This window comes from Prosopis cineraria, unplaced genomic scaffold (genome assembly GCF_029017545.1).
Source record: "Prosopis cineraria cultivar Desert tree isolate PC_DT_omini unplaced genomic scaffold, ASM2901754v1 PC7, whole genome shotgun sequence".
In the NCBI taxonomy this organism is placed as follows: domain Eukaryota; kingdom Viridiplantae; phylum Streptophyta; class Magnoliopsida; order Fabales; family Fabaceae; genus Prosopis; species Prosopis cineraria.
The window spans coordinates 23,399,708-23,424,787 of record NW_026555338.1 but is presented as its reverse complement, the minus strand read 5'-3'; the positions used below and the strand labels follow the sequence as shown (position 1 = coordinate 23,424,787).

The window sequence follows — 25,080 nt, the reverse complement described above, 5'->3', positions numbered from 1 at the left end:
AAATTGGGCTTTAAATGAGGAAAAGTTCTCCCAACATCTTGTTTCCCATTCATATGGCTTAAATTTAAAATTTTGAATAAGAAATCTTTCTCACCACCATTGAAATGAAATAATAATTTTCCAAGATTAAATAAGATTTAAATTTAAATATCTTTTTTTATTTCCATCACTAGGTATCTTAAAAAACCCGAGTATTACTGCCTCTTGTTCAAACTAATCCAAACCCTCGCTATATAGGACCATTATACAATAGTATGTAACTGTATATCATAAGATTCAAACTCAAGATTCTAAAATAAATTAATTCAATTCTCTTGATTAGTTGAACCAAATGCCTTTCAATCAAGATTTAAACCTCTTGAGATGCACTTGGGGTAGTTCAAAGGGGGGTTAAGAAATAAATTTCTTATTTCTTTCAATACTATGCCGGAAAAGCAATTCTATTGGATGAGTTGTCCACAAATCTAATTCTAAAATCAAGACTACTGTAGAGGATATTATTGAGCATGATTATTCAAGCTTTGACCATTAATTAATTATTTGAAAAGATAAATATGAAACAGGCTTGAAAAGTACACAATTAAGCAGACAACAAAAAGATTCTTAAACAATTTTGACTTGAGTCTTGTAAAAAATTTGATGGATTCAAGTCTATCAAATTATTTCATAAGGTGCCTAATAAAGTCTCAAAAGAATTTTATTTTTTCAAGGCTTATAAAGTCTTAAAAGATAATAAAATGATTATTTCATAAGGTGCCTAATAAATTTAAAGAAAAGTTTTATCATACTGCTATCAAATCAGTTATATTATATGATGGTAAATGCTAGGTTCTGACGGAATAGCAAAGAATAATTTTAAGCCTTATTAAAAAGAATAAAAGAAGACTTAAGAGAGTACTCTTGAAAGTTATTGAACGCAATCTTTTAATTAATATTTTTAAAAGCTTAATAAATAATAAAACACAATAATATCTTGCAATCCATACAACTGATTCCACTTAGTGGGATAAATACTTATTGTTGTTGTTGTTGTTGATCATTTAAGTTTATTATAATTATTGATTTGACCCTTATTACTTGAAAAGATGATGTTAAAACCTATTGATATAAATAACAAAATATTGAATTAACAAGCATGATAACTAGATAGATTAATAAAAAAAATATAATTATTTAAAAAAAAAAGAAAAGACTTGTTAATTTTAAGAAACAAGAACAAAGAGTACTTTACACACCAAATTAATTTGAAAATCTATGCGCTTCAAAACCTAAAAAGACTAAAGTGATAATTTAAAAAAACTAAATTGATAAAAATATAAATTTCAAAAACCGAAGCAATAATTGAAACGGATCTGAGGACCTGAAAATTACATAATCTTAAATTTAAAATTTGTTATTTTTCCATGGCAAGCCCGCGCTAATCAAAGATTTTTCATCTTGATATTGACTAAAATAAACCTGGGCCAACATTGTGTGTCGTCTTCTAGACGTTGATGATTGATGAAAGGTTTTTTTTTTTTTTTTGAATACCAAGCAAAGACAAGACTTAAAAACATAATCATATATACTTAATATACTTTTAAATAATCAAATCAAAACCAGTAAATTTTAATGTGCTAAAAATATTAATAAAAAGAATTTATTACAAAATAAATAATCTGTAAATGATACTCATGTCTTAATTTAATTGAAAATAAAAAACTTTAAACATAAAAGGTTAAGTGTATAAAATTTTTCTCTCTTTTTTTTCAAATGGTTTTATTTCCTCCTCAAGTAACTAATATTACCTTTAAATCAAACACCAATAATCTACTGTGATAAATTGACCAGCAACACATGCCTCCCCTTGGATTCTCAGCAGCAAAATCACACCATGCCCCAAAAATTACAGACGAAACCAATAAATAAAAGTGATTTATCGTATAAATATCTGCCTACCATGAAAGTAGAAAGAATATGAAGTGTGACCTCTAACTCGTTTCTGAAACCTTTAGTTGCAGAGAAACAAAATCGCTTGCAGATGGCTGGCTGTCATCTAATGAAACTGAGTATCGCATAATTCATTGCTTCGCTGGCTTAATAATCATCATGTTATTCTTTTAAACCAGATCCAATAAGCATCAACAAACCCTTGTCACTCAGATGTCTGCAGTGTCACTGATCACCTGTTCATCAAGTAAAATTTCTCCTCAGAAATATGTACTTCAAGCAAGTGTAAGGTTTACAATCAGAAAAGCCTGAGTAATACCGCAGAAGCAATGGCATAAAAAATCTTTCCAAACGATAGGATGCCTAATGGTAATTTAAAGTTGCATTTTATGAGACCACAACAGGTTTAAGTCAATTTTCTATTATCTAACTTTGTAAAATAATTAATAAGCTCATCCACCATAGGGGTGAATCATGAAACCACCACATTGAGAGCCTTTGGGCTCTGCTATCTGAGTAATTAAGAGACCAAAGTTATTTGTCAGTTGCCACGAACCACTGCCAATATTTTCTAGTGTGGGTTTGATGTTTCTCTTCATTTTTTTTTTTTAATATCCAAAACATGATCATAAGAGGTTATTGTCAGTTGATTGAAAACTATGGTTAGAGAAAATACTGGAAGGGGAGGGCGATCTAAGAGTTTACTTTTGTTGTGATGGAAATCAGTGATGTCGAGACTAAAATAGAGTTTTTTATTGACTTCAGCACCGGAGTGGCTGTAGTACCGAATTCCCTCATCGTCGGAGTTTAGTGGACACCATCTGACACATGGTAAAAGGGACTACTGAAGAAAAGTATATTAATTCCAGGAGAGATGTAATTTAAGTATGTCATGGCCAAGGCTAGCAAGTCTTAACAATGTCGAGGGAGCCACTATTATGAAACAACAAGAAGAAACCTCATTTTACTAGGTGGGATAAGCTACATGAATTGCACAATATTATTTAACTCTATCAAAAACCAAATCGTTGTATAAATTATCAATGAAAAATATAATTTTGAATCCTTATATTTTACTCGAATTTTACTATAGGTCCTTACACTTTTTTTTTTTCAATATTTTAGGTCCCCACAGTGTTCTAAGTCCCCATAACGTAGCTTATAGAGGGACCTAGAACACTGAAAAATAAAAGTGTAAAGATCTAAAACATTGAAAAAAAGTGTAGGGACCTATAATAAATTCAAGCAAAGTGCAGGAATATAAAGTTATGTTTTCTCAATTATTAATCAAAAGGTCTAGTGCAATAACCTCATTAAGTTTTTCCTCTACCCATCTTCATAGGATTCAAAATTTTTTACTTTACCCTCCTCACCATAAAGGCAATGTTAGGCGCTAAAGAAATAACAAGAGTATAAAGTTGGAGTAGCAAAGATAATAACGTTGAGATGGATGTGTGAGCATACACGAAAAATAAAATTCAAAATAAACATATATGAGAAAAAGTAAACATGACATCTATTGGGGGGAAGATGGTGAAAAATCATTTGAGATAGTTTGAAGATATATAGCAAAGGCTGCAGGAGGCACCCGTGAGGAGATAAGGCTTGTTTGATAATATTCCTAAAAGCTTGGATGATAATATAACATAATGGCATCGTGCAATTCATGTAGCCAATCCCACTTAGTGGGATAAGGCTTGTGTACCCTTCTCAACGTGCCTCCAATGACTTTCTTTATATATGTTCAAACCACCTTAAACAATTTTCTATCGTTTTCTCTTCAACGTGTCACACCAACTCTTCCTCACATATATTCATTACAAATATTACATTTTCTTATATGACTGCAAATTCATCTCAACATTCCCATCTCTAATATCCCAACATCATGTTCTTATTATCCCTTTAAAACCCAACATTCATCACCATATAGCATTGCTCGTATTACAATTTGACAAGACTTCTCTTTAAATTTATTAAGTAATTTTCAATCATAAATAATTCCTATAGCATTTCTCTCTTTGAACCACCTAACTTATATTCTATAAGAAATATCCCTATCAATTTCAATATCATTTTGTATAATTGATCCCAAATATACAAACTTTATCACCCATTGTATGATCTGATCTCCATTTTAACTTCCAAATCACTTCTAACTTGCCTCATATTAAATTTGCAATGCATATATATTGTCTTACTTCTACTCAAGAGAAAACCCTTCAATTCCAAAGCCCATACTTAAGTTTAGAGGTAATATATTCTCTTGAATCTGCAATAAGATTTATATCGCAAGCAAAAAAATGCACTTGAGGATTTTTTCTTGTACATGCTTAGTTAAAATGTCTAGAACCAAATCACATAATAAGAACTCAAAGATGTTCTCCAAGGTAGTACAAGCCTGATAGGAAAATCCTTTGTCTCACTTCCAAGTTGAAAGCCGAACCTCCTCCATCATTGAAAAACTTGTGAAAATAGGCATCTCATTTGTCTTAAATATCTGCATCTGTAACCAAATTTTTTTTCCTTTATCTTTTATACATTTTACTAAGTCCAAATATCTTGTTTTTCTTTCCCAATTCTTTGCAATCTTGTAAATCTTTCGTTCCCCATTCTTGACCCCTAACTCCTCATAAATTTCCTTGAATGCTTTAGAACTTGCTTTACTCACTAGTTTCTTAGTCTCTTTTTTTAGTGATACAATACCTTTCCTAATTTTCAACATTATTGCACAAATATCTGGCTTTGAAATAACCTTTTTTACGTTTGACTTTTTCCTGTGCATTTTCATTCCACCAACGGAACTCCTATCCCTTAATCCAAAACCCTTTGATTCATCCAACACTGTTTTAACAACCTTCATTGCCTTCTGAGCCATTTTCTCCCACATGATATTAGCATTTGTGACTCCCAAATCCCTTCCTCCAAAAAATTCCATTTGAAAATCTCCCACTTTCTACCCTTTAACTACCACCACCTAACCCTTGGGTTTAAAACTTGTCAGTACTTTTGATTTTCGCTCTTAATAAGCATATCAAGGATTAGAACCCTATGGCCTTGTTTGGTAAAAAGGTATGATTTAATCAACTGGGATTGAGATTGAGACTAGGGCTGAGGCTAGGAATGGGATTGAGGCTTTAAAAGTATGTTTGATATGGAGTAATATTTAGATAAAATACTTCCAATAATTTTATTTTATAATCAATAAGAAATTATCAAAAGACTATTATGGCCCTTATCATTAACCCAAAAAAAAAAAAAATCAGAGTCACAAACCTAATCTAGTGAAGTCCATGAACTAGATTTGGACATATCTTAAACTTAATCTAGAAGGCTATTCAAACTCAATCTCAAAACCAGATTTGAAATGTCATCAAACTCATGAACCAAATCTGGATGCTATCAATCTCAAAACAAATGCAATCTAGAGGGAGGTAGATGGAGGGAGAAGGGAGGACATGCAAAAATGACGGACATGCAATCTGGAGGGAGGGAGATGACTTGCAACAGAGACGACGGCATGAACGACTGTCGACGAGATGAAGAAGTGGAAGGAGGGAGATGATTTGCGTTGCATCTTCTAAAGCTCCTCAAGGGGTTGAACACCAGAGTTAAACTCACGTGTGAGCATCGGAGCTTGCTTTTATAAGTCATGGACATCATTCCAGTTGATCTGGACAAGAACCTCTGGCCAAAGCATGGGTTCTACAATCCCAATACCAAGATTTGGACAAAGTGTGGAACTCATCTCGGTGGGAGGGAGGGAGGGAGGTGGAGAGGTGGAGAAGTTGAAAGGGTATTTTGGTCTTAGAAAAATCAATCCCTGGACTAATTTTGCAATACCAAGGGGGCAATGGTACTAAGTAATCCCATGTAAGGTAGCATTGGTACTAGGATTGAAATGCTTAGTCCTTTGTACCAAACATAAAAAGATGAGATTACTCAATCCCAATGCCAATCCCATGCTCCCAATTCTTCATACCAAACAGGGCCTATGTTGTGTTGTCACACCTCCCCCAAGAATCACTTTGCAACTTTTTACAACTTCTATCAGGATTCTTTACCAAAAAAAAGAAGTCAATTTGTGACCTTGAGGGTCTAGTTTTGTATCAAATTAAATGCTCATCCCACTATTTAAAGCAAATATTGACAATCTGAGATTATATGCTAGGGGAAATTAAGAATAGATTATCCTTCATCATTAAACTCCCAAAAACAATAACCATCATGAGCCCTCGTATATTGTCCTACCTTTAAACCAACTTGGCCATTAAAGTCGCCCGCTCCAATGAAAATCTTTTCATCTTGTGTATGCCTTGAACCAACCTCCCCAAATCTTCTCAAAACCTTTCCTTAAGTTATGTTTGTGCCACTACTTGAGGTGCTTAAGCACTTATAATATTGATAGTATCAAGTCCAACAATCATTTTTAAAGGTAAGATTTTGTCCCCAATCCTTTTTAAACTTTACCCACATTCTTCCACTTTCATCAACAATGATACCAAACCCGTCTCTTCTATTTACATCCCCCATGCCAAAGTTTGAAATCTGCAAGTTCCAAAGCCGCTTCTCCAACCCATTTAGTTTCTTGAAAGAACATGTTAATGTCTCTATTTCATAACTCCTATAACTTTGTTACCTGCACCCATCCTATATGATGTAAAAACCCTTGCTTATTCAACACTACATGAAGGTGCCAATTCAGCAGCTCTAGCTCATTTGACAACACGATGCTTAAGGGCAACAACATTGCATAAGCATAAAAACATCTATTGTCCATCTACAGCACATTGCCACTATTATGAAACACCTCAGATAATTTACCAAGTTGCTTATACTACAAAATTGTTACGACAAAGTGCTAGAAGGAAGTAGTGGCTTTATGAACACGAGATAAGGTAGGGATTCATAGTTTCCTATTTTATTAATTTCAAATTTCCTAGGCTAGGCTTATAAAATAACTTTACCTTTTCGCTTCAAAATAGAGGTACATAAGGCACTCACTTAGAAAAGAGGGGGGGTGTTGAAGGCATTTGCCTAGTTGAAGGCTGAGCCTCTCATGGCTTGAGAAGCAGTAATATTTATTAGCTTCTAGCCTCATTGCCTTGAGTGCTAAGTGAGAACCTTTGGCTACCTCTCATGGAAGTCTCGCAGCACAAGCCAAAAAGAAACAGAAAAACTCCTCATGAAACTGCAGTAATTTACCTTGTTCTCAATCACTACTCCTTCTGGAATCTCAAGTTTCATCCCAGGTTTTGCAGCAATAGTCACCACCCCCTGACACAGCATGTGTAAGAAATTAAACAGACAAATGAGCGGAATGCATCTGAATTTATCATTCTCCCAGTTCAAATAATTAAGCTAAATACAATCATGCATATTAGGTGGTGAATTTTGAATTTATTAGCATATAAATTCACTTCCATGTAGATTGAATTCTGTTATGTTGAATTTCAACGATTCACAAATGCAAGGAATTTGAATTGCCTTGTTTAACATTCTTTATTCGTGAGTGTGAACGAGAGACAGCTGCAGGGGATGCAATCTTGCCATTTTCGGTCTCTGTTATAGCATAGAGGCTAGACTAAATATGTTAATACTTGATAGTGAAGAAAAATTATAGACGTGAGGATAAAAAAATTTAACTGGGGAAAGGCTACAATTTTTATTAAATGCAAGTCACAACTCAAATTCCTTGACAAAAAAAGTATGTGTAATATTCTTCATTCGTGAGCATGTACGTGGGATGACTGCCAGGGATGCAATCTGACCATTTTGTCTTTGTTTTAGCATAGAGACTAGATATGTTAATACTTGATAGCAAAGAAAAGTTATGGACTTGAGGATAAAAAATTTAACTGGGAAAAGACTACAATTCAAAATTTTTACCTGTACTTGACAGTTGAAATATTTCAAGTGCAATTATTTTCACAATTGAACTATTTTGGTCCTCACGACTACAATTTTTCTTCATCATCAACGAATCTAATCTCTATTAGAAAAACAAAGGTCTTTTGATTTGACCACATTCCTTGAAGTCAAAATGTCAACTGCAAGTGATCCGTATGTGTGTCTTTACATGCATACATATAAACAAGTGTAAGTGTATGCAAATGAGCTGGTCTTGTTTTGTGGGGTCTTCAAAGAACATCAAAAGACAATAAATAAAGAAAATATCTCTGCACAGTTCTCAAAAGTTCTAAGCAAATACATCTAGCAACTACTCCCTCTAATTCTATTTATAAGTCACTTTCAGCATGTTTCACCAGAACCAAGGAAAATCTTAAACCTCATTAAATTAATCTTAAAATTAATAAATTTTCATCTTTATCCCTAATAAATGTTCTTAAATTTCATTACTAGTATTTTTATTCAAAGCATTTCATAAGGGCAAAAACATAAAGAGGAGCCTTGAAAATTAACAAGTGTTCCTATATACAGGATCAATTTTTTCTCTCTCTCTCTCTCTGCCTTATAAATAGGACTAGAGGATTATAAGAAACGGTGCATGAACCGCAAATAGGATCAATATATTACATATCAAGGATAATAAAAATGCAGATATAGTCAAATGGTAAAATTTCTCTCTGCCAAAGAGAAGATGTGGGCTCATTCCTGCTATCTGCCTCACACCCCCTATTTATGTATTTAATAGTATAAAGGATTAACAGAGTTGACTCTAATAGCAATGTTTTTAAAACCGGACCGGACCGGACGGTCGGACCGGTCTGGATTCTGGTTTGGTTCATATGAGAAAACCGTTTCAGGGGTTGAGCCAGGTTGGGCCATTTCGAACCGGCGGTTGGACTGGGAACCGGACCTGGTTTTCAAAAACCGGACTATTAAAAAAAAGTTTTTTTATTTTTTATCACATTTTTTTAGAAAATGACTAATTTTTTTAATCATTTGATATTATGTTGTATCATGTGCCTTGTTAAGTCATGATAAACTTAAAATATTTTGTTTTTTTAAGTTAAGTAGCAATTTCATATGTATTTCTTATATTTAGATTATTATATACATATATAATTTTTTTAATTTAATTATTACGTCACCAGTTTGACCATTGGTCCAACCCGGTTGAACCATGCGAACCGTGAACTGCTGACCTTTCCGATTCAATATCCAGTCCGGTTCTGAAAACAATGTCTGATAGTGTAGTGTATCAAAAGGGGAACATCAATCATACCTTTAAGGTAATATTATCTCCAAACCACACATCACCTGTTACTGTCAAACTATCCAACCCAACAATGCTGGGGATGGATTTAAACCGACTTTGGAAGTCTCCAACCTGGGAAAGAAGACAATATATACAATTCATAACAAAAGAAAATAATAGGTCATGACACGACAGAAAGATTAATAGATTCAGACCTTTTCAAATTCAGGTCCCAAGTGAATTTCAGGATCTATAGGATCAGCTCTGTTTGGATTACGAGTTAAAACGCCTTCTTTAGAAGTGTATAAATCTGACTGCATGAGTATGATAGTGAGAGGAAGTCTGCCAAAGACCCAATATATTGCTCTGCTGTAATAGGAAATATACAAACAGATAAAGCCAATGTAACCTGTATAAGGAGCAAATCTGTCGTTGTATTTAATGGAAGATAACGTGATTCAGGTACACTGACACCAATTGCACGTTCAAAGAACTATCATACAAACAGAAGAGATAACAATGTCAGGAACAGCAATAATTAACTGCTTAAATGACAAATATATATATATATATATATTCTCCTTCCCACCAGGTAAAGTTATGCCAATGAAAGTTGCAGACATCATATCAAACAATGGAAGTGTGGCATTTAGTGCGCCAATACTGAAAACATTTACTGATCACCTAATGATAATGAATTCAAGCAGTCTAACTTGGACCTTATCAGAGAGAGAAAGCAGAATAGAGATGAGCAAAGAATTTTATTAATCATTAATATAAAAGTACATGGATATATATGGAACAATACATAGGCTAACTGACTAGCAGGGCTATACAAGTGCAAACCTTCATAACAACCTAACATATTTTGACATGACTTAATATATCAATGTAGTCGAGGAATGACCTAAGGAAAGCAATCCAAAAGATGTATCCAGGGTTGAAGAGAGGTAGCACAAGCTTGTTTCTTATTCTTGCCATTATTAACTTATACACTCTAAGAAAAGGAGGCAGGCACCATTTTTTTCATTCCACAGTTATCAATTGTTTTTATCATATCCCTTTAAATATTTGTTCGTTCAAATAAAAAATCCTCATGAGTATGCAATATATTTCTATCCATGATTGGTAAAAATATTTCTATACATGATTGTTAAACTGCTCTTTCGATATAAAATCAGAAGCATAGAACCATTTTACAATATATTGGGTCTATATAATCCATTACATTCTACCTACATCATCCAAGATCATACTTCTGTTCAAAAAAACGCTATGATATGGAATAAATTGAGGGTATATGGACAAAATGTCTGTCCATAATTATAAATGTGCAAGTATATAAAACAGTTCCAATCGCCTATCTAGTGCCTATTTGAAATGAAAATGATTAAAACAAAATGGACATTAAAGGAATAGTCATACTTTAAATCCAAGCAAAACATAAACAGGCAAGAACAAAATACAATGAAACCATAGAGCAACAAAAACAACACTTAAACCTGTATTGTTGATCCAGCTGCTGTTTTTTGTAAAAGACTTTGGTCAATGTCATTTTCCTGCAAACAATAGCCCTTCAATTCATTCTGATCAATCTTCATAGAAGGACAGCAGTAGTCAAAGAACCGTACCTTCGAAACTGATTGATTGTTGTACTTAAGTTTATCAGTGTCTACAAGTCTCTTAATGGCTCTTAAGTTCACCCACCTACCCAACAATAGGATACTTGAAAACTTAGCAAGTCTGGAAATAAGTGGTAGGAGAGTAAAGTAAAATGAGGATCTGACTCACATGTTTGTTGTATCAATAAGTTTAAATTGGTCTTTCATCTTGAATGCATAAACCAAAAACAGAAGGGCATAATCAGCTCATGTCATACAAGTCATCACAATATAAACTTCTAAGAAATAAAATGAAACAAAAATAATGCTAAAAATGCGAAGAATTTTTTAAAATATATATGCAAACCTGTTTATCAGGATTTCGAGCAATTTCCTGAAGCTGCATGGAATACAAGAACATGTCACGTTAACCAATGTAACGTTAACCAAAGCTTCCAAGTATGGTGGACCCATGCCCATCCGCCCATGACCCACAGGAACTATAGTACAAAATCTTATACAAGGAAAGGTGGGGGTGAGCTGGTAGAGAGGAAGGGGGTCTATCTTTTTTCTGCATTTTTTTGCCTTGTCAACAGCCAGATCTATTATTGTCATCACAGCTTCATTTATATATTTGTACTATAGGTTTCCATCATTTTGTTATCAAAGTGATCACAATCCAAGAAAGGAGGAAATGAGAAAGTCAGCAAAATGAAGGAGATTAATTTGGCATTAGGTTGGGTCAGGTTAATTGATTGGAGAAGGAACCCAAAACATTTCTGGGGAACAAGAAAAATCTAGGCATTATTTGTTACAAATAAACCAGTAGTAGTATTGCTTGGCTCAAGAAATTGTTCAGTTCAATAAGTGAAACCTACACATAACCTTGAAACAGGAATCCCTCAATCATAAAGAAAATAAATTATTGTAGATATTACCTTCACCCGCTAAATGGTGAAGTCCAATTGATCTAGCTTATTCTCTCCAACAGTTACAAGTCCCAAGCCCAACATAAACGTTACAAAAGAGACGGAAGGAAACAAGTTTCCATGAAAAGCCAAGAATTTAGAATGTGCAAGCGCTTATGCATATACCTTAAAATTCCTTAGCTGTGAGTGAAAATCTGATGAATGGCCTTGAGTCACCTGGGGAAAAAATTAGAAAATTCAGAAACCTTAAAGGGAGGTTAGACCATTAGGATAATGCAGGACAGTAATCTTTGTGTACCTCAATGCAACAGTCAATTTTATTGTTAAGCAAATAGTTTAATATGCCTACAAGAAGTCAAGGTCGACAGAATTAAGAATGAATCTCATTGACAGGTTAAGCAATCACAGATTCCAACAATATAGTAATAATTATTAAAATCCAAGGATACTTGGATCAATGACAGTAGCCACATTGTCTGAGTTGATTACAAGGATATACTCCTTGCCCTGAAATAAGAAACAATGCAAAATTTAATCAACACCATATAAAACAAAATTTAATAGAAAAATGGGTGCAATCCACACATGAACATTGAAACATCCATAATACTGGCACGTTGTAGTTTAATTCAAGTGTTCACAGCTCTAGCTTGTTTTACATTTTGTAGAAATAGGACAAAGGAAGAAGAGTGTTCAATGGCAACAGGATAAAAATCCATACCTGTGTCAATAATAGATCAAGGGTTCCTGATTCTGCCAGGGAAAGGAATGCACCACCATTTTCAAAAGGACACCTTCATGTTTTCAGAAAATCAGGTTAATTTAAGGTGATATATTAATTTCCATGCAAGTTAAATTGCAATCAAAGAAAACAAACTTTCTTTAAATAGGAACTATTCTCATTTCCCATGAATAACTATTCATAAAGCCCAATAAAATAAGCTGGTTAGTATTCTCAAGCTGTTTTCAAACAGTGACGGCTTACTCCAATTTATTATATATTGTTATACAATAGTCTCACATCTAGAAGTGATAAGAAAAATGAAGGGCATATAAGCTAATAGCAATCCTAACCAAGCAGCTTAAAGTTATTTAGGTGAAAAGGAAGACCTGAGCAAAAACATATACAAAATTTGACATGGTATTAGAGCACCCTTTTTTTTTCCCTAAACATTGCCCAATAGCTTAAAAGTTTATCATACCATAGAAGCCCAATAATACCATAAGATAGTAAATGCTAGGCAGTAAAGGGACAAGAACAAGAAAAAGATGGGATAGTAGGGATGAGGATGTTGAGATCAGATGTGTGGCTATATGATAAAAGAAAAGATTCGCAATGAGCATATGCAAAAACCCTTTGCTTCCAAAGTTCATCTCCACAACTCTAGTTTAGAGTTAAATTCTTCTCTTAACTCCCTAATTAGAACTATGCCATCTTCAACGAGCATTCACAAGGAGATTTCCTCTTGAATGGACTCAATTAAAACATCTAAAACCAAGTCAAACAAATCAAGACTCAAGGATGATCCCCGACATAAACCAATTCCTATAAGGAAGTCGTTTGCATTATTTCCAAGCATTCACATACTAATTGTTGCCCCTTTATACATGACCTTTATAGCTTTAATATAAGCAACACGAATTCCTTTCTTTTCAAGAGCTTTCCAAAGCATATCTCTTAGTACTAGATCATAAGCTTTTTCCATGTCGATAAAAACCACATGAAAGTCCTTTCATTCATTCCAAGACTTCTCCATCAAGCCCCTTAAGAGATAAATAGCCTCTACTCTAGATCATCTTGGCATAAATCCGAATTGATTCTCCAAGATAGGCATCTCACTTAATACATGCTCAATTACTCTTTCCCATAATTTCGTAATCCAGCCCATAAGATCATCTTTTCATAGCTTGCATAGTTATAGATATCCCCTTTATTTTTGCATATAGACACCAAAGTATTCCATTCATCTAACATTTTCTTTGACCTTAATATGTGACCCAAAGAATACCCTTCTACCCAAAACACTTCCACACCTTGTTAGGAATACCATCAAGACCAAAAGCTTTTCCATTGTCCATTTTTCTTAAGAGCTTCTTTGACCACTCCTGCTCAAATTCTTTAGTAGAAAGCCAAATTCTGTTCACTTCCATGAATTGTCAAGTCTTCCATATCTTTAGCAGTCCCTAATCCATCATGAAAAGATTGTAGAAATAGCCCTCCTACCAATCTTTAATAGCTTCATCTCTAACTAGAACATTTCCTTCTTTATCTTTAATACATCTGACATGATCCAAATCTTTTGATTTCCTTTCCATATCATTTACAATGTTATAAATCTTTCATTCTCGATTCTTTGTTCCTAAATTTTGGCAAAACTCCTCAAATGCTTTGGATCACACTTTCCTCACTGCTTTCTTCTTGGTCTCCATTGTTTTTTTGATGCCTTTCCCAATTTTCAGCATCGTTGCACAAGGCTTTGAAACACTCCATTTTGTATTTTACTTTTTCTTTCACACTCTTTTTCAGACAAAGATTCCTTATCTTTAGGTTAAAACTTATTTATTCGCCCAATTGGCACTTCCTATGACAACCAATCACCTTCCTCCAACAGCTTTCGTTTAAGAGTTAGCTGTTTCTCCCTTTAACTGCCACCACTTGATCCTGGTTTAAAACTTGTTGACACTTTCATGTGTGACTCTTAACACACATATCAAGGACCAAGACACTATGCTATGTAGTCAAGATCTCCCCAAGAATAAAGCAAAATTGTAAAAACTGGAATGTTTAGTGATTGAATTATATCCATCCATTTCTTCTAAAAGATCAAGTCTTTCGAGCCTCTAGCATAGGGTAATTTAGGGATACAACAAGCATAGAGATTTTTATGGCCGAAAAAAAGAGAACAGAGATTGTTGATCATATGAACTTGCTCAACCGTTCACTCTTCTTCTCTTTCTATAATTTATAACTTATAATTATAATAATATTTTGGCGTTACCAAAGTGCAAACATATATTAACTGGACTTGTTAATAATATTGTTAATACTCAGTGGCAAATCCAAATTGCAAAGATAATTTACATCAACTACAGTTTCCATCATACCTCCTCAAACTATTGTGGCTATCGAACAAAATTAAAAATCAACCAAATGAAAATTGATTAGATTCTATAATCTACACTGTGGCATTGTATGTCGGATGTGCAAATGTACCAACCAGTCCTGAAAATTTCAAGACTCCACAACCACACAAATAAATGTATAGATTTGAATTGAAGCAACAGGTATTTGAAGAATAACATACACTTCCCCCTTGCCCAAATGGTCACCAGATAATATTACTTCTGAACCTTGATCCTGCACAGATTATGATATACAAATTATGAGGTGACATCCAACATCAATTTATTCAGAAAAAGAAAAAGAAAGGAAAACTAAAGCAGACCTGCTTAAAAGCTTGTATGTTGATGCTTGAAGTTGAATACTTTTCCAAGATCTACACAAAATGCAAAAGTAAATTTTAGTAATATTAAATGTCAAATAATAAAAATGGAAACTCAAAAAGCAATTCACCTTTAAAGTATTATCATGTATGTCAGATGTGTTCAAAAGAACCAAGGGAACTCCACATTCATATTTGGAATTAAGAGTCTACAAACAGTACCAACAGCCATACAGTCAGAGCCATGATTAACCAGATAAGGGTAATTGTATATTTCGTGAAACATTCAAACCTCAATCTGGTTGATGATTAAGTCCAGAAAGGTCAGCCCATCACTGACATTAACAGTAGATCTACATGAGAGCAGAGAAGTTTCATTGCCTCGACCATAAGAGGACTAATGAGTAAGAAATATCTAGAAGGAAATTGAAAATTAAAATTTAAGGTAAGATGAGAATCATGTAGGCAACAGTGCACAGAAGAATTTGAAATATTGAAGATAATATAACACAAAAGCACACTTTCATGCATGCAAATACCAATGCGTAAATACATCATAAGTCAATGAAAAATAACTAGAAAGCAGCAAGAGGAGGAACGACAAAAAAAGAAAAAAAAGAAAAATGATAAAACCATCTGGAAAAACCCTATAACCCAGGCAACTATAAATGAGATTCTTCTGTATTATCACAACAAAACTATATATGAGTGAAAAATAAACGGAAAAAAAAGGCATCATTTTATTTAAAATACGAAAATATGGAAACAGATTTATTCAATTCAGGTAGACACTAAATTTGAAGAATTAGAAATGCTTACTTTGGGATATCCAAACCCATCATCTTTGTTCCCAATCCAGCATTGAGCTTCACAACAACAAGCTTGTCCAAAAGCTTCTTAGTCTCTTCTATGTCTGCTTTTGAAGCAAGAATTCCTCAGTTCTATTTTCAAAAGAGATCATTACAATGTTATGACAAACAAAAACCAATGACCAGTCAGCATACACTTTACCTTCAGAAACAAGTGTTATATCAGCATAGGGGACAACAGCCAATTCGCCCTTTGTAAACTTAATCTTTCTTTTCTTCTCTTTGATTCGCTTGGCTTCTCTTTTAACCATAGTTAATGACAGGCCAGCCAAAATTTTGAAAATTACTTCAGCCAAAGCAGAATTATGAACATACAAATAAAAAGTAAAACAGTCTTAATGCCATGTCATACCGAGCTTGTTGACTAGAGAACTCATCTTCAGTGCTGGATAACTTCTTCTGCTCAAGCAATAATGTTTTGGTTATCAAATTACAGAACATGTAAACAAATTGCACGGAATCATTAGCAGGAATAGGATATGCAATTCGCTTGTAAAATTCCAACGGCATGCCAGAGTCAACCAAAGCTACAATCGGAATCTGCAGTTTATAAGCCTCTTTTATAACCGTTGATTTCCTTTCAGTGTCCACAATAACAAGACAATCAGGTGGCTGAGTAGGACCAAAGCTGAGCCTCTTGCTCCGGGACCGAAACTTCTTGGGGCTATTACTATTGGTCAAGAACCCACCAGTGCGCCAAAGGGCATTCACACTGGGGCTGTAGCAACCAATTTTCTTCGTCATTTGCTCAAAGATTTCATCGAACAAAGGGTTGGTATTGACGAACATAAATCGAGCCCTTTGCCGAGCAAGGGACCCAATGAAGTTGAGGGCACTGCGCATACAAATTAAGGTCTTATCGGAATCAAACATAACCATTTTGTTGCGCATACCATAAGTGTATACTTTCAAATGGTGAGCAGCAACTCGTCGACCAATCTGGGCATTGGTGCTCAGAAGTTTCTGAATCACAACTGAATGGATTGTCATGCTTGCAGATTTTGTGGTGTTATGCACACTGTGACTGTGATGGAGGGAAAGCGCAGCCAAGAAAGATCTGAGATGGAGAGAGACGAAACCGGAACGAGAGAGAGGCTGCGATGGAGGAAGACAGATTGGGCGGAAGCTTCGCGCAGCTCAGTGATGGTTTCTGCTTCCGCCGTCAATGGCAATGCTGATGCTCGGAGGCGTTCGGCATCTCCCCATTTCGCCTGCACGTCCAGTAAGTAACCTGAAACGACGTGGTTTTGGCTTTACGGGCGGCGACGAATTTGTTTGGGAGAATTATGTTGAAATCAAAATTAATTATGCATTAAATTTAGGTCATTAACGGCACAAAATGTAATTTAATTATTAATATTAATATTAATAGATTTTATAATAATTAATTTTCTTGTGGGTGTGTATATAATTCTCTCAATTTCTTTTAGTTAAAAAAAAAAAGAGGTGAGTTGGGTCTTAAACCCAACACAAACTAGCTAGTTCTCGTATTACATTTAGTAATAAGAAAAAAAAAAATTCTCACGTCCATAACAAAATTTGAATCATGATTTTATGAATTATCAGTCAAATTTTTATCAAAATATATCAAATTTAAAAAAAATTATTTTTGCAATAAAATTTGAATTACAACCTTATAAATTATAGACTAAATTTTTAATAAAATTTGATATCTGGCAACCATGAACTATCATATATGTTTAACAGCTTAATTTCCCGGCTATTTTTTGGGCCCTTTATTATGTAACTCATCCTTTAAAAATAAAGACAACACATGCATTAATATATTATTATTATTATTATTTAAATTAAAAAAATCTAGTAAAAAGAATTAGTCATAAATTAATATTCAAATTTTAATCGAGAAAAATGCTCACATGTGAAAACTAATGATTGAATACTTGTTAAAAAATGTGCTTATCAATAGCGCTATATCGTAACTTTAATAAATAGTCTCCAATAAAACAATGCTTGTACACAACAAAAAGTCATTATTATTAAGTGAAAGCATAGATAAATTTTTTAAATTTGTTTATAAAAATATTATTTTCATTCAATTTAATTCCCTTATCTACTAAGGTAGTCCTAAAATTGTAGTGATAAAAATATTGGGTTAAAAGGCAAATTTGCCTCGAAACTTTTGCCCTAAGTATGGCCAGTATCCTAAACTTTTTTTAAGTGCATTGTTACCCTTAAACTTCCAAAATTGGTGCGATGTGGACTCACCATTAAACTTAAGCGATGTTAACTATTAAATTATCATTGTTGACCAACGAAGTGGGATGTGGCAAGAGTTTTTCATTGACTAAACCAACCCGTGGCACTGGGAACTTGTCTGACTTGGATTTATTTAAAAAAAATACGAATGAAATCACAACCCACGTGTGAACCAAACCCATAATCGAATCGAATCCTAAAGACATTTACTTTAAAGCCATCTATTTCGAGGAGGATGAGAAGCGACGAAGGGCTGAGTTAGGGATTTCAGGGAGAAGCAAAGTGCATAAAAGGAATCAAATCTCATGGGTCATCAAGGATCAGAGTTGCAGTAAGTCGCTTGCTTTTTAGGTAAGAATTCAAATTTATTTTATGCTTTGGCATTTCATTATCATAGTGAAATCGCATCTAAGCCCTTATTGTATGTGACTTTTTTTGTTCATATTAACATTTGAGTGAGTCAGATGGGTACAAGGATTCCTCTAAGCAAATATTTAGAAGAAATTGATAAGAGAACAAAGAATGGGAGGACGTCAAAGACTAGCTACATGGTAGATATAGGTCAATAGTTGAAAGTATAATATGTAATGATGGTAGAGGTGGTGAAAGTAGTGCACGAAGGGACAATGAAGATGATGGCAGGAAGCAGAAGGTACTTGAAAGAGGTGAGGGTAATTAAGGGAAGCAGAAGGTAGTTGAAGAAAATAAAGTGGGTGAGGAAAATCAAGGTGAAGAGGTCGAAGAAGATATAATTGATGTGGAGAATGTGTCAATTGATTGGGATGAACTTGGGCTTTTTGATGTTGGTGGGGAGGGGAATGGCAAAAATAATGTTAAAGGTAAAGTTAAGGTTAGAGACAATGGTGAGGGAATTATAGTTGATGATAATGCTGAAAATGATAGGTTGTCCAGTGAAGAACAATCTGACAATAGAGATGAGGATTTCTGAGGTTTGAAAGATAAAACTTCATCTGAAGAGGAAGATAGGGATAGTGAGTATGAGGATGAGGACGATGATATAGAATTAGGCCTGGATCATGATAATAGGCCTTGGGAGGAGGTGAGGAGGCCCACTAGAGATAATGGACCTGATGCAAGGCCTTTTTCATGGTAGGCCTAACCTTTGCAAATAAGGAACAAACTATGGTAGCCATTGATAAGTATGCCATTACTCAAGGGGTTAAGGTAAAGGTGAGGAAGAGTGAGGCTTATAAGGTAAAGGTTGTATGTCAAAATGGTTGCCCTTTTCAGATCTATGTTGTAAAGGATGGATCCAACCTAAGATTAAAGGTGAAGACATTATGCTTAGACCATATATGCACTAGGGTTTACAAGAACCTGAGAGCCATAGCCAAGTGGTTAGCTTCTTATTTTAAGAACAAAGTTCAAGAGAGGCCACAATACAAGATCTCAGACATGAAGAAGGATGTGGAAGATGAGCTAAAACTTCATGTTAGCTTACACAAGTACAAGCGTGCCAAGAGGATTATCATGAAGTAAATGGAGGGTAGCTATAAAGACAAGTTCAACAATATTGAAGCTTATTGTAATGAGTTGAGAGTCTGTAACCCAGGTTCTAATGTTAGTATTGAAGTTAGTAAAGATGCAATGGAAAATGGGAAAAGGGTGTTTAGTAGGATGTACTTGTATTTCAATGCTGTAAAGGTAATATTTTCTTACACTTTTTTTCTATTTTTACTTGTAGTTGATTATTAGTATTCTATTCCTCTGAGCTAAGTAGTTGAAGTTTAAAAATTACAAGGTTGGCTGGAAAAGAGATTGTAGGCCTATTATTGGCCTTGATGGAACCTTCCTTAAAGGTCATGCTTAAGGAATATTACTCACTGCAACCAAGATTGATACTAATGATTCTTTAAATCTTCTTGCTTTTGACCTTATTCAACCAGAAACAGTGAATTGGACTTGGTTTACATAGTGGCTTCAAAAATCTTTGGACCTTAGTGATGGCTTGAAGATTACTGTTGTTTCTGACATGTAAAAGGTATTTTTTGTGTATTGATATTTTTTGTAGCTTATATTTCTTTAACTATTATGTTCTGTGATGTTGTAAGGCTTAAATGTGGTTGTTGGGAAAGTTTTACTAGAGGCAGAGCATAGATTGTGTGCTAAACACACCTATGCAAATTGGAGTAAAAAATGGAGAGGCCAAGAATTAAAGAAAAAGTTTTTTCACATGCTCTTAGAGTACATTTGATGAGATGTTTAAAGACAAGCTCAAGGCACTTGGTAGTCTTAGCAAGCAGGTAGTAGAGACAATACTGACATACCCTTCCCAACACTAGGTAAGTGCTTATTTTAATACAAGATGCCAATCATGGATGGTTGACAATAATATAAGTGAAAGTTTGAATGCTTGGATTGATGATTTTTAGTACTTGCCTATTATTAGAATGTTTGATAGTATTCTTGTAATATCCTCAATTTTAAACCAAATTAATTAAGCCCAATTAGATAAATTAAGTATATTAGCGAGGTGTGTGGCCAAAGATGCCTAATAGGCGTGTTTGGTTTCAATTTCAACCCTAAACATAGGTTTGAAAGAGAAATAGGTCGCCCGGGAATGAGAAGATGAAGAAATGTGAAGGGGCAAGATTTTGTTCCAAGCAACGCGACTTGTGGATTAGGCGCTACAGCACACATATGTTGAAACACTTGGGAAGCTCTCTCTGTGCCATACGCCGCGACGCATTGTGCGTCCACCGTGATGCATAGACATTTTTCTAGAGAAATAAACAATTATGCAGCTCATAAAAATGAAGAGAAAGAGATTTTCAAGAGAAAGTCCAAAGAGCTGTGCTAAGGCTTGAAGAAACCAACTAGTAGGAATAATTTAGAGCTCATAAACATCAAAGGTAAGCTTCCTACACTTAAATCTTTCTCTCTTCTTCCATTTTCTTAATTGTAAAAGTTAGGGTTTGGTTGATAATGGTGATTTTGATCCATAGATGTTATGGGTCTGAACCCACTGACTTAAATAGAATTAATAAAAGTAGATTGAGCTAAGTAAACATGGTATTTATGAATATATGATGATTGGTAGTTGAAGGATATCAAATATTTGAAAATCCTCATAAATATGTTGGTTGAGAATAATGTGGCCCTATTAATGATCATTAAAGAGCTTAATGATGTTAATGAGGGTCAAAAGAAGCTAAGAAACCCTATGGGTACTTTTACATGAGTCAAGAATGAATCTTGACCATTAAGAAGAGCTGAAGTATTAGTGAAAATTAGCTTTAATATGGATATTGATGATTTACATTGTAAATACTTGTAGAGTGACTATTATTAGCACTATTCAAGCTTCTTGGAAGCTTTGAAAGTGAGTATTTGAAGGGTGAAACCTTTGACCTTTTAAAAGTTTGAGGTAACTGGAAAAATTTTATCTTTTACTTTTGAATGTGAATTAGTTTATGATCAATATTTAATAATTGAACTGTGTGAGATTTTATTAAAATGCAAATGTGGCTTGTTTGTTTGAAAATCCCACTATTGAAGTGGTGACTTAATATGGTCCAATGATTTTGAAATTTTAGAGTTCAATGATTTCCAATGAGTGAGGTACAATGATTATAAAAACATAAAGTACAATGAATTATGTAATTCGGAGTTTAATGATTTGAGTTGCTAGGAGTTCAATGATTTTGAAATTTATAGAGTTTAATGATTGTGAATGTGTGAGGTATAATGATTTTGAAATTTTAGTTTAATAACTTGTTTGATTTGGAGTTTAATAAAAATGTGGTTAAGGAGTTTAATGATTCATAAAATGGTGAAGTTCAATGACATTGTGTGGCGTTCTATGAATTATGTTAAATGTGCATTATTGCATGAATATGCATTGCATGATCTTGAGAGGCAAGAGTTCACCTAGAAAGAGGAGTAAAGAATTAAATCCACATGGTAGGGCTCCCATTCAAGTGATGGCTTGCCCAAATTGATTGTATTCATATTGTCCCACTTGTTTAACGAGAGATTGTTCCACTAGTTCAACAAGGGACTCAAACTTCACTAGCTATCCACTGGTTCAACGAGAAAGCTAGTTTAAGGAAGTATGACACCCTATAGTGTGAAAAATGAGGGGAAATCGTGTTTCACAAGTGAGTCAGGTGAGCTTTAGTTGGGTAATCCCCTCATAAGTATTTAGGCTAGGAAGTCACGGATTATAAACTATCCCATTATGCTATAGCTTATGGTTTCATATTAGAGGAATAATGAGGATATAAGGGAAGTGTGATTATGTGTATAGTGAGTAAGGGCACATGGTTGTCTGTATTGTGACCCTAATGAGGATACTTATGAATTGAGTCTTAATCACTTCTGAATATATGTCATTGAATTGTGTGACAAACTCATTGATATAAAATTGTTAAAAAGTATTATTTTTCAAATATGTGCTACTATGCCTGAAAATGTGAATTCATACTCTTAAATGTTTTATATGATTTGGAGAATTGATTATTCCTGCCACTTGCATTTAAATTAATTGACATGCATTAGCATAAGTTAGTTAGACTGATTACTAAGTGATTGTACTTATCCCATTATCTTTAATATTACAAGGCATAACTCAAGAGGATCGGATAGAGAAAAGCAACCAGAGGCTTAGGATTGCAATCCTATTTTAGTAGGCCTCTTTATTGTTAAGCCTTTATATGTATTTGCCAATTTAAATTGCCAACTAGGATTTATTCATTTTTTGTTCTTACTTACATTATGCATTTATGAGTTGTAAATATATTTAGGCCCTACGAGTAAGTTAATAATATGTGTTATATGTGATAGGGCTAAAATACTAATGCAAGTAAGGGTTGGGCATAATATGTGTTGATTATAAAATATTTGATGAAAGTGACTTGAACTACTCTTTGTATGTTTTTGAAATTAAGGGATTGTGTAGTAAAATTGTGATCTAAAAGTGTTTAATAAGATGTAGTGTGTTGCATGAGTTAGTTTTGATGTGTTGTATGTGGTCTAATTAGTGTTAATGGCTATTGGCTTTTGGTGATTGAGTTGGACGCTTAGTTTTAAGAAAAATGTTGAAAAAGTATAAGTTTTAAAAAGAGTGTCTAAACTTTGATTGTGAGATAATTTGATTACAAAACTAAAGCCATTAGTTAGAGTTTAGAAAGAGCTTTTCATAGACATCTAGTTCGCATCAATCGGATGTCGGACGGAGGTTTAGGGCATATCGAAAGTTGCCTCAAAAGTTGTCAAATTAATAGCAGAATTTACTGTCAACGATCGTGCAAATACACCACAACGCAAGGTGCCACAAGTTATGGTGTATGGCACAGAGGTGAACACGCCGTAGCGCATGTTTAATAAGCCGCAACGCATGCCCCAAAATTTTATAGAGTTATTTTGTTTTCAAATGTTCTTGCAAATGCACTCATGTTAAAATGATCCCATGCTTTCACATATTCATGAACTCTAATTTGTCTATTTTAAAGACTTTGAAAATGGTTTTTAGTTTGACCACATGGGATCCCTATTTTTCCAACAATTTGTAATTTAGTATTATGTTAATTATCTTAATCCAATCTCTTTATTAATTAAGATTTGGAGTTAATTATGGCTTAGAAGGGGGAGGATATTACAATTCGGGTCAAAATGATGGGCAAATGGGCTGAGGTAGACAATAATGTTTGAAAGTGGAATGGAAATTTTAGCCCTAAGTGTAACATTTGAGGAAATTTAATCTTGATTTATTAACCTCATAAGGGTAATTAGTAAATTAATAAGGTGTGTGGCCAGAGGGGTCTAATTGGTGTAATTGTGGTGATTTCAGCCCTAAAAGTGGGTTCAGATTGATGGTGGGCCACTCGGGCAAGGAAAGAGGAAGAAAAATTAAGATTTGCTCCTTGTGCCACATGCCATGGCGTGTGGTCAGTCTACCATAGCTCATAGAGGTAGATTTTAATCCAACAGGCTCCTCTATGCCATGTGCCGTGGCGGAGGGTAGCGTGCACCACAGCACATGGGCAAAATTTTTGATAAATCAATTCGTGTTCTGGGTGTAAACAAAAGAGAAGAAGAAGAAGAACATGAAGAGCTCTATTTTTGCTCTGCTAGGGCATGTTGTGACCGGTGAGGCTAGATTAAAGCTCCCAAACACCCAAGGTAAGTTTATCATGCATTCTTCTTTCTTTCTCTCCCTCATTTATGATGATATATGGTAAGGTTTGAGTTAGAGTGTTCACTTTTAGTCCATAGGATTATGGGTTCGAACCCATTGGTTAAAATGAGTATAATAGGAGTGGTTTGTGGTAGATAAACCCCATATTGATAGTTTTACCAAGAGTTTGTTAGATAGAGCATTTAATACCTAAAAATCCACATAAATGTGGTAGTTGAAAGAGGTTTATGTCTATTGATGATGGTTTAAAATGTTATTAATGATAATGTGCACTAATGAAACCTAAACAACCCATTAAGTATAAATGGGTAGTGATTTATAGGTTGATGGAATAAAGTGTGTGGAGATATGTGTTGATAAATCCTCGAAGATGGGATCATGATGATATTCTTGATTTTGGTTGTAGTGTGGGTCCATTTAGCACCATTCAAGCTTGTAAAAGCTTTGGAAGTTGGTATTATGAGGGGTAAATTTTTAACCTTTCAAAGGTTTGAGGTAATCGGGGGAAACCTAAATTTTATAGTTCAATGTTAATTGTATTTGTGAAATATGATTGATGAATTAAATAAATGATGTATGTCAGCAATTTGTTTAGTTGTGAAATGATTTTAGAAAGGAAAAAACATTTATTATACCACCCCTTTATGATTTATAAATTTACTTGTGACATGTTGTTGTAAAAGTAAAGAATTGTGATATGTTAAATGTGTGGAGTGATTGAATATGAGTATGTGAGATTAATTGCCATGAATTAATTCTTGAAATACATA

At 34.0% G+C, this 25,080-nt stretch overlaps 1 protein-coding gene across 3 annotated transcripts; it reads right to left on the bottom strand.

The window, feature by feature from the left end:
- Positions 1–1,717: 1,717 nt before the first annotated feature.
- LOC129315530 (UTP--glucose-1-phosphate uridylyltransferase-like) lies at positions 1,718–17,181 on the bottom strand. 3 transcript variants are annotated; one of them, XM_054959294.1, is made up of 21 exons: positions 16,286–17,181; positions 16,076–16,173; positions 15,884–15,980; positions 15,357–15,417; positions 15,196–15,273; positions 15,068–15,118; positions 14,927–14,979; positions 12,343–12,415; positions 12,071–12,128; positions 11,920–11,966; positions 11,787–11,837; positions 11,060–11,092; positions 10,883–10,920; positions 10,723–10,798; positions 10,594–10,650; positions 9,501–9,584; positions 9,307–9,405; positions 9,119–9,223; positions 7,135–7,206; positions 2,130–2,165; positions 1,718–2,071 (listed from the first exon to the last, which is right to left on the bottom strand). In XM_054959294.1, the coding sequence occupies exons 1-20, from the start codon at positions 16,921–16,923 to the stop codon at positions 2,139–2,141; spliced, it is 1,896 nt and encodes a 631-aa protein (XP_054815269.1). In that variant the 5' UTR covers positions 16,924–17,181; the 3' UTR covers positions 1,718–2,071; positions 2,130–2,138. The 3 variants fall into 3 exon arrangements, with proteins under 3 accessions (XP_054815269.1, XP_054815268.1, XP_054815270.1); XM_054959293.1 differs by having other exon boundaries at positions 1,718–2,165; positions 16,286–17,179; XM_054959295.1 differs by having other exon boundaries at positions 1,718–2,165; positions 15,884–15,977; positions 16,286–17,178.
- Between the last annotated feature and the right edge of the window lie 7,899 nt (positions 17,182–25,080).